The sequence below is a fragment of the Anthonomus grandis genome, chromosome 17, assembly GCF_022605725.1.
Source record: "Anthonomus grandis grandis chromosome 17, icAntGran1.3, whole genome shotgun sequence".
NCBI classification, from domain to species: domain Eukaryota; kingdom Metazoa; phylum Arthropoda; class Insecta; order Coleoptera; family Curculionidae; genus Anthonomus; species Anthonomus grandis.
Genome location: NC_065562.1, coordinates 3,208,055 through 3,222,972, shown reverse-complemented (window position 1 = coordinate 3,222,972; position 14,918 = coordinate 3,208,055). Strand labels below are relative to the sequence as shown.

General features: G+C 30.9%; 1 protein-coding gene across 1 annotated transcript in view; it reads left to right on the top strand.

Annotated features, from left to right (window-relative positions):
• LOC126746070 (Fanconi anemia group I protein) overlaps positions 1-14,918 on the top strand; it is a 238,121-nt gene that overhangs the window by 145,816 nt on the left and 77,387 nt on the right. The window contains exons 10-12 of the mRNA XM_050454171.1: positions 5,078-5,236; positions 9,857-10,048; positions 14,386-14,597. Coding sequence (XP_050310128.1) covers positions 5,078-5,236; positions 9,857-10,048; positions 14,386-14,597 — 563 coding nt within the window. The remainder of the gene's footprint in view (positions 1-5,077; positions 5,237-9,856; positions 10,049-14,385; positions 14,598-14,918) is intronic.

Sequence of the window (14,918 nt, the reverse complement as noted above, 5' to 3'; positions counted from 1 at the left end):
TTATCTTTTATAAAAAAAAAAAAAAGTTGAATAAATATTATATCGTTGACTAAATACGTTAAATAGCTAACTCTATTTTGTGATGTTTACAGAAGAAACAAAAAACGTTTTTAAAACATTGGTAAGCATATATTAAAGACGGATATTTTTGCTAATTTTTTCAATTATTTAACAAGAAATAGATTTGAAAAAAATATGTATAGTAGATTTTATGGACAAAAAAAGGAATTAGCAGTTTTTCATTTGAATAAAAAACAACGAGTTTGGGAATTAGCAACTTTAATTTTTAGTAGATTTTCTTTTGTGTATTTAAACTGACCAAATCCTCTAATAAACTAAAATATTTATTTACAAATTTACACGTGTGACAAATTATTATAAAAATGGTGATAGTCCGCCGGAATCGTACACGTGATTTCTTGAAGGTCGGAATATTTTCGCGCGGATATTAGAATTTTATCTTTATGCAGTGGTTTAGCTCTGTCCAGGCAATAATGTCAACTTAAGATTTTCTTTGAGGAAGAAGTGCCCATTCATGAGAAAACCGAAGTGTATAATAGGTGTCTCCTTCTGGTGTGTACTTTAGGCCCCGAATATTAGTTACCTACAAATAAAATTGAAAACAAATAAAATTTTGGGTCTCTTGATCGAATACTTTTAAAAGCCTCCATCTTTTTGAATGAATGGAAGAAAGAGTGATCTAAGTACATTACATCATAGGGCTTAGGATTTTTCCTGGCTTTTTTTACAGTGATTGCATAATCTGAAGAGACGTTTATTAGGACTGGTTTTACACGACGTTTTGTTGTGGCATGCATGGAATCCACTTGGATTTGGATATGCCCAACCTGTAAATATTTATGCTCAAGAGTAATATCATATTTTTTGCATAAATTTAAAGCTGCGTTAGCCAAAGCCACATTTTTGTTCTGGTATGTACAACCATCACTCCATATTACTATCTTTCTTTCAGCTTTGCCCATTGTTGCAATGACTTTTGTTTCCAAAAACGAGTAGGAACATGAGGAGAATTCTTCTGCGTTTCATTACCCTCGCCCTCGTGCCATAAAAAAATACCCGTCTTTGTTGAGCAGATCATAAAAGCAAAGGTTGTGAACGCATAACTTTGTCTTGTAATATAAGACAAAGTTAAAGCAAATATTAGATTTAGGAGACATTACAGCTTGAAGATCAACACTAAATACATATTTCTCGTTTTTTTCACCCTTTTGTTTTTCTGCTCTGGCCTCATTTTTTTTTAAGATATGAGCATTATATTGTTCTATGTACCTATGAAACCATTTTTGAATTTTTCACAGATTTCATGTTCATCCTTTTTAGGCCTGAACAGTGACCATATTCTTCAATTCGAATGGTAGTTTTTAGAGAAAGATGATATACAGTAATGGGACTTTATTGTAGGTAGTGAATTAAGAAACTGGGTTAGGTTTTCATATTCCTTTATAACCGTTTCTTTTTTCATTTTGTTGTTTTCTATAGGCAGAAGGCCTGATGGCTCTTTCCGAATTAAAATCTTCAACGGAGTTGTCAAAACTGCCAAGTTTTTGCTTCCATTTCTGAACACTCAGGCGCCCCAAACCCAAAGTAAACAGGTACATTTTTCTGCAAACTGTGATTTCTTCTTCCTTTATTTTTAGATAGTAAATAAATGTTTGATTTCTTCTTGATGTCTGTGCATCTTTTCTGTCCCTTGGCCTGGCAACAGGACAAGATATCACGGTGTTGTCTACATACAATTTTTTTTCGCCTCAGCTTAAGATCCAAAAGTAATGAAACATCTATTTCCGTTTTTCATCCGAAACTAATTCACATGTTAGCGCACCATTTTTTTTTAGTTTTGCATGCACATCTCTCTTTTATCTCTTTTGGTTGACGTTTAATATTGTAATTCCAGTTACCATTAATTTTGGCTCGACCAACTTTCACGTCTAATTTTATTTTTTTCTCCGTACCATGCAGCTTTTTGAACTTAAAACCTTTTTTTTAGCTTATAGCTTTTTGTAGGCATTTCATCGCTGTCAGTACTTATCTATAGATAATGTACTAGTTTCGGGGCGGTGCGGTGTAGTCGCGATCACTTGATTTTGTTGATATTTCAAGTGACGACGTAGTTTGGTTATTATTTGAGGTATCTAAGTTATTATTTTTCGGCTCTATTATTTCCTGTAAACTATTTCTATTTGTAGAAATCTAGATCTTCTCTTCGGTGATTTTTTCGTTTTATTTCTCTACAATATCTTCACTTTTATTTTTCACTGTTTTGGTTATATTTTGGGCTTCATCTACACTCATGCCTTCAACCATTTCTTCGATCATCATATTTTCCAAAGCACTGTACGTCATCGCGGTCATAAAATCATAATTTTCTAGCAGAGACAAAGAAAGGTCAGCTGCTTGGGCAGTTTCGACGGTTTCCATAAAAATATTTTCAACTAAGTCATAATGATGTATTGATACTGTATTAATAATTTCCTTGTTGAATTTTTTCATCGCAGCAGCTGTCTGATCAGCATCTAACTGGATAATTTTCTTTGTTCGTGATGATATGCCTAATAAAATTAAAATAGAGTGTAAATCTCAGCTTTTTTGGGACGGTTATATTAAAAAATTGTTACAACGCCAACGTTTCGGCATTAGTTTGTGACATCTTCAGGGCCAGTAACTTCTCAACAATAAGTTGCTCGGCCTGAAGGTAGCCTAAGCAAGTGCTGAAATGTTGGTGTTGTAACAATATTTTTAATATCTATCCAAACAAGCTGTGAGCCTTTTACTCTTAGTCTTAGTCATTGATTAGATGAAAACACGTAAAACTTAGGTAGGTAGATAGTATTGTTTCTTTTTGATCAATTCTACCCTCACGAAAAGAGTTCGCAAAGCGGGTTTTGTATTACCTAATCTCTGCAAAGGAATTTTTTTAATTTTATTTTTTGTTTCTATTTTGTCGCTCAGAATTTTGTAATTTTTCCTGATGGTATTTAATAAATGTAAATTTTGAGAATATTAAAAAAGAACTGAATAACTAGCAAAAATACATGGAAAATGCACGTTAAGTTATAATATGTGGTAAAAATGGAGTTCGCAGTTTACCGTATTTAGCCGACGATATTCATCAAAATCTTTTATTTTAGTATTTTGAATTTTATCATTTTTAAAATCCTGTAAAAATGAATTTATTTTGTATGTTTTGTATTACTTGTAATGCACAAGTAAAATCTCACATTAGAATGAAATACATACACCACCCAGTTATATTTTTTCCTTACCTTGTCCGCTTTTTATAGGCTACTCTCTAAGTAGCCTATTTTTTTTTAATTTTTTGTTTTCTTGTCTGATTTTCTGCAGTTCTATCGACAAGTCTTCCTTAAATTATTTCCAATTTTATATCGTTACTCGTTTGTTGGATCTGTTCGGTGTTCCTTTATTTTTTCGTTTGGTGTGATTAACCAAACTTTGACAAGGTCGTACAGTTATTTTGTGCTTACTTCCTTATCTCCCATAATTTCCCCAATCTATTTCGAATAGATGTAGCGATTTTTATTTAACTGAAACATTTTATAGTGTATAGTCTCCTGCAGTTAATACAGTAGCGCTTGAAGTAATCTACTAGGCATAAAGATTCTTTAAAAAAAAGAGATTTTAAATACTACTACTAGTACCTATACCACCGTCTATAGATTACAACAAGTCAGGCCACTTCCTATGTTGTCAATGTTAAAGCGAAAATAACCTTAAAGCTCAACTGCTCTGGCTGTGCTGTGAACGGTGGATCACCAATGAAAACTAATTCAGTAGCACTTGATTATCTTTATACGCGTGATTATTTTTATATATTTTTAATTTATTAAAATAGGAGACAATTATTTATTGAAATGAGCTGGAATAGATTTTTGTACCTCGTTTCTTAATACTTTAATATGTAAAACTAAAAGTAAATGCACAAGAAAAGTGTACGGAGTAAGTTAAATGATAGCTCCTAGCATTTGCTTTTTAAAAAATAAATTTATTCGAGAACGGTTACAATTAACCTAACTTAACTCAGGTCTTAAATCTGACTAAACTTAATTGAATTGAACTGAATTGAACCTCGTTGCAAGAAAATCATAATCAGCCATTTATAATAATATATTTGCTGACAAAGGCTTATTATACAACTATTATGCAGGCCATAAGGTAGCGGGTTAGAACCCGTAACTAGTACAATAATACCTATTATAATATACTGAAAAAAAAACAATACATCCAAAAACTCTTCCAAGAAACGTACTGCACCAGATAAGCGTATTAATGTATGTGTGAAAACTAAATTGCCGGCTTATATGGTAAAGCGAGGAACGGAGGCAGGAGAGGGCATTTTTCAGAGTCGCTCGAGTGGTCTGACTTGTTGTAGTCTATAGACGGTGCCTATACCAGAGAAAAACAAACCACCTATGTTTGGTGGTTTGTTTTTCTCTGCCTATACTATGGATTACAGTTATAAATAGATGCTAAATATCGATTTTCATTGGAATTGGATTATATTTTTGGAAACAAACTTGATGTGCGTACTTCTTATGTGCTGCTTGAACCTTCAGATCCCTGCAAACCAGATGATCATAGACTAGGATATTAATGACACATATTTTTGATATACAAATGAAATCGACTTAAAACAAAATACAGCTTTTTTTTAAGTGAGACAAACAAAAAGCTTAAACTAAAAATACAACCAACCTTACAAAAGGTAAGAAATATAACTAGTCAGAAATAACTGAAATATATATTCACTACACTTTTTTTACTTAAATTGGACTAGTAGAAAGTAGTTGAATAAGATATACTAAGAGTTGTGTCTAACTCACATTTTTGTGGAACCAACAAGTTACACGTTACGAAAAATGGCAAATGTAATCTAACAAAAGACAATTTGATAGTAGTACTTAAAAAATATAAATGTATATATTTTTGTCTTCCTTTAGTTATATATCAGGTTGTAATTTTACTTACATTTTATGAATATATGAACATATTTGTTTGCTTATTTATTTAAGAAAAAATATTTTTTTGTTTTTTTTTGTAGGAACCCATAGGGAAATTCATTTTTCTTCTGTCTCAAATCGTAAATAAAATTAAACAAACTGAAGAAGAGTCGGAAAATGCATCTGTTAAAAATTACACCGAAATCCTCGATTCCTTATCTGTTAGGATGAGTAAATGTGAACTGGTACATTTTGAACTGGTAAGTGCTAAATTTGAGTTTTCATTAGAACGTTAAGTTCGTATGGTAAGCAATATGAAATAGGTAACAATTGTAGATAGAGATATTAGGCGGGAGGAGAGAAAAGAGCAAAAATCAAATATTTTGATCGTTTTTAGTTTATCCCGGCAGTAGATGTAAACTTCGTTAATTTCAATGGATTACTATATGTTATAATATAAGTAGGTTTAATATTCAGGGTGATTTACGACCCTCTGCACATACTTATGTTAACAAGATACATGATTTTCGTATTTTGGTAAAAACTTGGTCCCCCTATACTTAACTTAATTTTTGGTTACAAATACTCTTGGGACATTTCTTACTTTCATATCTTAATATACAGCATGATTCACTAATATTGCATGAAATTTTAAAGGTGTATTTCTTGGTTTAAAATATTTAAAAAACTTATGTCCGAAAATGCTTATAAAATGCCGAAAATATGGGAACTTTTATTTAATTTTTGTTGTCAAAGAAAAAACATGTCGATTGTTGGTCAAAATTTTAACACACTCTACCTTAAAGTTTTTGTTATTGATATTGTTGCATTTTTGTAATTGTTTCCAGTAGAAAAAATATTAGTTTGTACCTATGTTTGTACCTTTTTTTGTTTTGTGACCTATACCTGTATTGAAGTTCTCAGTGACTTTTCTATACTTGAAAGTTTTTAAAATTTTATTTTAAATGAATTACAGTAACAGAGAATTGTGTGATATGCATTTTGTGCGCGGTATTGCGAATGTCAGTATTTACGCCGCAAGGCCTATTCATGAAGAAAGATTCCCGAATCGTGCTATTCTATATAGTCAAATGCTTATTCGCCTTTACCAGCGACTCAGTGAAAAAGGCAGTTTTAAGAAATTTACCGCTAACAATAAACGACTTCGTACAGGAGGCTAGGGGGGACTCTAACCACCTTTAATTACTTAAGAGTGGTGCCCGAGGCATTTTTGTCCACTTTTCTCCTATAACTGTACAAAGAAATAGTGAAAGGAGTTGACGGATACCCTGCGACGTCAAAAGTTAGAGGGTGGACTTACGTCAAGTACGTAACGAATCCCGCTACACTAGTCCAATTGAAAATATTGAAGATTTAAGAAATGGAATAGTGTCAAGTTGGGTAACAATTCGAAATATAGCAGGCATTTTTGAACGAGTGCGGCAATTAATGGATCATAGGGTAGGTACTTGTATTGAATTTGGAGGGCAGCACTTTCGACAACTTTTAATAGCTCCACTCCTTTTTTTACGTCATGGTTATCACTTTTCCCTTTTGTAAAAACCTTTGATTTTATTAAAATTAAATTGAATAAATGAAATGGTTGTTTTCATTGTTGTACAGTAAAAGCTCTTTATTCGCGGTTTCTTCATTCGCGTTTTCACTATTCGCGGATTAAAAAAATGCGACCCAATTCCTATATTCGCGGCTAAAAATTTCTTTATTCGCGGAACGAATCAGTACGTCGGCACATATATATTGATAAAAAGGATTCAAATAAAAAAGTAAAATTGACCTTATTACAACTATACCCAGCGTTTCTGAGAATGTAAATACAATGTAAACATATTTTTTAGGGCGGTCTCGCTATAAGAGTCGCTTCGCTTGTTTTAATGATTCATTTTTCCATTATAGTTATTCCATTCATTTATAATGTCGACGAAAAAAAAATTGAAAAACGAGTTTTAATGCGAAAAAAATCTGTGCTACCGCTTAAAGTGAAAATAGAAATGCTTCATCGTTTACACCTTGGAGAGTCGTTTGCATCGATATCACGCTCATTCAATGTCAACGAATCAACTGTACGATCGATAAAAAAATCTGAAGATCAAATAAGGTCGTCTGTAGCTTCAACTTCACTGTCAGCGAAAGATGTTCGTGATCCAGCAATAGAAAAAATTGAAGTGGCGTTGTAGATATGGATTGAAAACCGCAACCAAAAAAGGGCGCCTCTGAGTGGTCCAATAATCCGGAAGAAGGTAAAGCATCTTTACGCCCATTTTAAAGAACCTGGTGGTCGTAGTGGTGGTGAATGTATAGATGGAAGTTTTTAAGCATCGGAAGGTTGATTCAATCAATTTAAGGTGAGACAATCATTGCATAGCATTAAAATTGTTGGAGAAGCTGCATCTGCAGACACTGCTGCAGCAGAAGGATATCCAGAAGAATTTGCAAATCTAGTAGCTGATGGAGGATACAAACCTAAACAAGTATTTAATGCAGATAAGACTGCACTGTTTTGGAAGAGAATGCAAAACAAAACATTTATTTCTAAAAGCGAAAAGTCTGCCCCTGGATTTAAGGCAGCAAAGAATAGAGTTACATTGCTGCTATGTTCTAATGCATTTGATGATTGTCTCATTAAACCACTGATGCTGTATAGATCGTTAAATCCTCGTGTTTTAAAAAATCAAAACAAGGACGACCTGTCAGTATTTTGGCGTGCTAATAAGAAAGTATGGGTTCCAAGCGCTATTTTTTGTGACTGGCTTCGGAATTGTTTTGTTTCTAAAGTTGAAACTTATTAAAGAAAAAAGAATTTAGACTTTAAAGCAGTTCTTGTTTTGGACAATGTACCAGGTCATCCTCGTGAACTTGAAACTATGCATCCATATATAAAAGTGAAATTTTTACCTCCCAATACGACGGCTTTGCTTCAACTTTGATCAAGGAATAATCCAGGCCTTTAAGCTCCAGCACATTAGATGAACCTTCAAAATCATATTGGATAATATGGAATGTGATCCTGATATGAATGTTATGGAATGCCGGAAGAAATTTGACATAGCAAAAGGCATTGTAAACATAAAAGAATCATTGGAAGGACTGAAACCATACAAATTGAAATCATGCTGGAATAATTGTGACCTGCTCTGACTGCAGAAAATTACGAAGAATCTGTGCAAATTCAAACTTTGACTGCAAACATAGCTGAAATTGCGAATGAAATAGGACGAGATGGGTTCGAACAGATAGAATCAAATGACATTCAGACGTTGCTTAAATCGCAAGATGAAGATTTGACTGAAACGGATTTGGAGAAAATGTTAAATTCACAGCCTATTGAAGAAAAGACTTCAACAAGCACTGGAAACGTGACATTAAATCCAAAAAACCTTAGCGAAGGTTTAAGAATATCAAATGAACTTTTTTATGAAATGATTTTTTTATGAAAATTGATCTATGGAACGAAGTCTTATTTTTAAGAGGCAAATTGCTAATGCCACTGCTGAATATCAGTATGAATTGAAGGAGCTTTTAAAAAAATGCCAAGCAAGAAAAAATTACAAAATTCTACAAAAATCAATATGGTCAAAAACTTCAATTAAATTCATTTTTTATATATGTATGTACTGATTTGTTATTTTGTCACCTAGGAACCTATAGCCTATAATCCCATATAAATTACCATTCCATATTCACGGTTTCTTTATTCACGGCATATTTACGAAACGTATACCCCTCAAATAAAGAGCTTTTACTGTATTTAAAACCTCAAAATATAATACGTGGTGCCCTATGTTAGTGAGATCAAAAATTCAACTTTAGCATCTTAGAAAAACTTCCCTATACCTAATTTCATATGGTTTTTCTCGTTTACTTTCAAATTATTTAGAAAAATTAAAAATCAAATAAAAATTTTAACGCCCTATATCTTCGCAGGAAAACATGTTCGGGCATAGGCTTATAAGTTTTTCTCCCATATTTTAATCAAGGAATACGCCCTTAAACTTTCGTGCAATATTAGTGACTCACCCTGTATAAAAATAATAGTGCTGTAACTGTACCGAGTAAAAAAACGATATTTAAGGTCTAATTTTTTGTATTTGTTATTAATTTTATAGTCATTAGTTTACACAGTCATTAATTTATTAGTCATTATCTTTCGTTTAAGAGATATTAAGATCCGGTTTCTACTGATTTTTTACGCTTTTATAACTAACTAAAATTACAAATAGCATTAGATTAAAAGTTTTCGAAAAAACGCGCAATATTTATTAAGTTGCACTGTGTCTTAGCAAACGCTGTGTTAAAACAAATCCAATATTTTTTTTTTTAATTTAAAATATACAGGTTGGGTTATTGAAAATTATTCCTTGTCCAAAATAATGGCAACCTGCTTCCTCTAGTCAATGAGCCTCCGTTTCCAAAAACAAGTTTTTAAAAGTTTTGATTTTTAATTGTTGATATTTCGAAAACAATTTAAAATTGATATAGCGTATTATACATGTAATGTGTTTAGAATTTTTCATAGAATCCAAAAATGCATTAATAAATAGAGTGTTCTATTTAAAATAATAAAGTTGACAGATGCCCAGTCTTCGTGACACACTATCCATACATGTAATTATTCTCTTTGCTATGCCTCTCTTACATTTTAATGATCATTTAAAATTTTGATTGCAAAATAATTCTACTTTGTAATTATGAATTTACATATATTACAGTAAAATATATAAGCTATATCGAGTATATTAATTATGCCATATATGTCGATTTTCTCCCCAAAGAGCCTGCATTATTCACTACCTGGCCAACCGTAAAGAATCACCCTGCATATCATTTATATATAATAATTTGATGACAATTTATGATTTTAGGATGATGGTACCGATTTAACAGACATATTGCCAGAAAGTCAACAAAAGATGTACGTTTTAAAGGAGGTCCTTAATGTATATGAAGCACTTATTGGTTATAAAATATCATCTTTAAGAGCCGGCCAGGAAAATCAGTGTGGTATAATTAATAGTTTATTTGACGGATATACCCGATTTTTGCAGTTTGGAAAGGTGTCTTTTTTCTTTTCGTATCTCGATAAATTTACAGATATATTAATATTTTTATTTGTTTGTAAAACAAAATCATTATAAAAATTTTCTTTTTCGTTTTGCGTTTCAAATTAAAAAATATATTTTTAATAATTCCAATCACAATCAATCCTTTTTAATTGTTGTTTAAATTGTTTTTGCTAAATATCTTTTAGTAATTCATTATGGGTGATATTCAAAAGTGGCTTACCCCCATACATAGTTTGTTTATACAGTCTGAAACTTCTACTGCAAAAAATTCAGTAGTTCAGATATTTTTTTCTCAAAAAATCTTCGGATCCGTCAATTAGTATTTTTAGGTGCGCTATTGTTGAAAAAAAAGTTATACTGTGTGTCCTAAAAATGAGATATATATACGTCATCAACGATTTTTTTAAATAGCAACCCTAATTTTTTATTGCGAGCGTATCAAATTAAACATAGCTGCAAAATTTTAAGTTTATGTAATTAACCGTTTTCAAGTTAATTAAAATTAAAAGAAAATATTTAATATAAATTATTTATTTTTTTTTTTTTAATTCATTTATTGACCTTGTGCTGAGCACATTTAGTCACGAAAAACCTCTATATATAATTTTTTTTTTGTACTTAAACTAAATCAGACATCCCAAACGACCATGCCAAGTCTGGGACTCGAACCCAGGGCCACACGACTGCTAGGCAGGTTATATATACCCACCGCGCTGCCGGGGCCGGCCAATATAAATTAGAAAATCTGTTTTATTCAAAAAGTTAAAAAAAAAATATAAGACGTAGTCCATTTACTATTTAATATTATTCTAGACGTACTTAAAAATCATTTTGAATATTTTTAACGATTTATGTAGAAATTAATATATAGTATGTCCCAAATTTGAAATACATATTATAATATTATCGATGATTAAAAATGGCTTTTATTGCTTATTTCAGTTTTCAAGATATGAAATTTATTATTTTTTATTTTAAAATTTTAAATCATTTGGTTTCACTGAATAATACTATAAAATACACTATTGTGAGTATATTTAAGAACCGCATAATTTTAAGAGTATTGCTTTTGTGTAAACATTTATTTTCGTAAGGAATTTTATAGACTTGGAAAAAATGTGGCATTCCATATTCGATCAAACAGTAAAAGTAAAAAATTTTAACTTGTTAAATGACTTTCTTGAGTGTAAAGTCTTTTACTTTTTAATTTATCATAAGCCAAATAATCAGATTTAAGTAATTTTTTTTTAAATTTAAATACGAATAAGATTAATAAGATTGAAATTTAGTGATGATTGAATACGAAGATAGAACGAGAACCTAAAAGGAGGTTATGGACTTGTTCAAAAACATGTATTCTGTTTTACCACTGATATCGCAAGGTACTGTAAGCAAAATTGAAAATCAGTTTCGGAAAATCGCCACGTTAGAAGAACAAATATTTCTCATAAATCTGCCCTCAATGAAAATCCCAAAATTGATATAGTATTATCCGTTCAAGAAAATCCTAACATTTCCACTGGACAAGTAGCGTGCGAATTGGAAGTGAGTCAGTCTTCAGTAGTAAGGGTTCTGAAGGCACAACAATTTCATCCCTGAAAACTAACAAATCTCCAGGGACGGATCATGAAGAGGATGCATATAGAAGAATCGAATTTTGCAAACAGCTTATGGTGCTACTGCCGATTAGTGCTGTTAAAACAGAAAATTTTCTGTTTATGCTGAATGGAGAAGTAAGTCGTCAAAATTGCCGTTATTGGGCACAACAAAATCCATGTTGGATGAGGTAAGGCCACACTCAACACCCAGAGAAAGTTGTAGGCCAGCAAGTTATAAACCGATGAAAATCTAAATGGAGCAAGATATTTACAGCTTTTACAAAAAGAACTAATTCCAAATCTAGCTGCTCTGTTTCCTAATTAAATAAAACCTGCAGTGAAATAGGAACATCTGGTTTCAACAAAATGGTGCGCCTCCCCATTTTGCACGTTCTGTTCGAAACTATCTGGATACTATATTTCCAGGCAGATGGATTGGTTGAAGAGAAACTTTTGAATGGCCACCAAGATCTCCCGATCTAACTCCTTTAGATTTTTTCCTATAGCAATATTAAAAAAAGTTTATAGTATGTTTATACAAAGAGTATGTATATTAATTTCTACATAAATCGTTAAAAATGTTTAAATTGATTTTTAGGTACATTTAGAATGTTATTAAATAGTAAACGGGCTACATTTTAAATATTTGTTAAAAAGCTTTTTGAGTAAAACAGATTTTATAATTAATATTAAATATTTTTTTTTTAATTTTAATTGTTTTGATAACTGTTAATCACAGAAACTTGAAATTGTGCAGCTGTATATAATTTGATCCGTTTTTTAAAAATACGCAATAAAAAATTAGGATTACTTTTTAAAAAAATGGACGATGACATCATAGCTTATGTTCAAGCATCATTCATTTCAAATTTTATTCTATTTCGCGCGGAATATGTACCACATTTTTCTCCGACTATCTGGGCACGATGTGCATGTTCGAGGCACTGGTACGAGAACAACGACGGTGAAAACAAGTAAAATTTTTGGTGTCGGTACTAGAAAAGTCAATTTTTACAAACAGTTTAAATAATTTTCGAATTAAAAAACCATTGTGTGATGGTGGTGAGCCTGGACTGCAACTAAGGGGATCCCCTTTAAGAAGACCACAACTGGCTTATTCGGTAAGTGCCCATTTGAGTAGTGTGGAATTCGTTTTTACAATTCTCTTACTTGCGTTAGCAATTAAGACTTACAATTTTCAAATACAGTCCACAACCTTTTCAATTTTCTACTTATGCGTTGACAGCTTATATGTCATATCTCTATTTTTGGGACACACTGTATAACTTTGTTTTTAACAAAAATGAGTGCAACAAAAAATATTAATCGACGGTGTACTAATTTTTTAATTATCGATAAAACCATAAATTACGAATAACTATATGAAGCGATAGAATACGTACTTTCATGCATGTTTTTTTGATATTGATGACTAGTTATACCAAGTGACAATTGCTTATGTTAAAGAGTGTTTTACTCTTTAACATAAACAAATGAGATTTGGTAGATTCATGGAATTGTTATAAGAGCATCTTTTGACATATTGTTTTCCGTCATTTCCTTATTTTAAATGAGACACTTGGTATGTTATTACGTATTTCCATAGAAATGAATATTCTGATAACAATGATGCTGCATTTGCTACTTTTTTTTATACTCCCAGAAAAAAAATCAATTTTTTGAAATTTAAAATAGGGTGCCATGAAATGTGTAAAAAGTTTTAATTTTTAATCAAGGAATCACGGAAAAATGTATTTCATTGCATTTTATGACTTATCTTTTACATGCCTATTTAAAATGTCCAAACCAGCAAAGTTTGGCATTTAGTTTTTTTTTTAATATCACCTTATTAGGAACAACCTTTTTTAAAATTTAGATTTTTTTTCTGTAGAATTTGATCAGTTTTTAAATCGATTGATAAATAAGCTCATAAGAAGACTCTAAACTAAGTCACATAAATAAACGTATTTATTTAATTAAAATATCATAGAAGGTTTTGATTTCTTGAATAGGATGCTGCGTTTTTCAAGGTTTCGCGTTCTTCGATTATTTTTTAATTGACATAATATATGACATCTTGTCAAATGCAATTTTAGTGTTTACTAATATTTGAGATATTTACTAATTATATTTTCGAAAAACTGCATTTCAATAGTGCTTGTTCATAAGATGCTATTTAAAAAATAAAGTAAAAATTTTAAATAGGCGTGTAAAAAATTCAAGTAGTAAAATACAATGAATATTATTTTTCCGTGATTACTTGAATAAAAATTAAAACTTCAATGCGTTTATGGCACCCTATTTCAAAATTTAAAAAAATGATTTTTTCTACGAGTATAAAACAAAAAGTGGTAAATGCGGTATCATTATTCTCAGAATATTATTTTCTATCACAATACGTAATAATATACCAATTGTCCCATTTAAAACAAAAAAGTTAGTGTCACTTCCTGTTAAACCGGAAGTAACGAAGAATAATAGAATATGCCAAAATATGCTCTCATAATTGTTCTATCGAAATACCAAATTTTATTTCTTTATCTTAAAAAGTAAAAAAAGTTATTAAATGTTTCCCTTTTGCTATGTCATCCGATAGTGGGAAACCACTTTTGAGTTTTCTGCTTGGTATATAAAACGCATAAACGTATTTTAATAAAATTCACTGAATTATAATTTTAATAAAAATTAGGGAATTGCTTTTTTGTTACTCTAAAGTTATCTGTATTGTAGAACTTGTCAAAACCCAAAAAATTAAAAAAAGGAGATAAGATGAGCCAGAAAGATGAAAAAACCACTCAAAAAACACAAACTCAGCAAAGCCAGTCATTTAGCGAAAAACGGCATGGCATCGTTTCCAAAAATCCATCCAAAGTTTTATTTAAAGGTCCTGACTCTTTATTGGATCTTGCGATTATTGATATCGCACTTAAAACTTTGCTTCAGTAAGTACCTTTTTATATTATTTCGTAATGTATTGATGATTCATTGTTGATGTCCATCACAAAAATAACAGTTAATAGAATAACAATTTACTCTCATAATAATATAATATATTTTTTTAATTAAATTTTAGCTGCACAAACTAAATTAATGGGTTTTAGATCTGTAGATGATATTCGTTTGTTTTGATCTAAAGTGTTCAGTATCAGTTTCAGCGACAATTTCTGGGTGTATATTAGGAATAATATTTTCCGCTACACTCTTTTAAGATTTTAATTAAAGTGCCACACCTTGAGCTGCACACATCAAAACGGTGATGAACA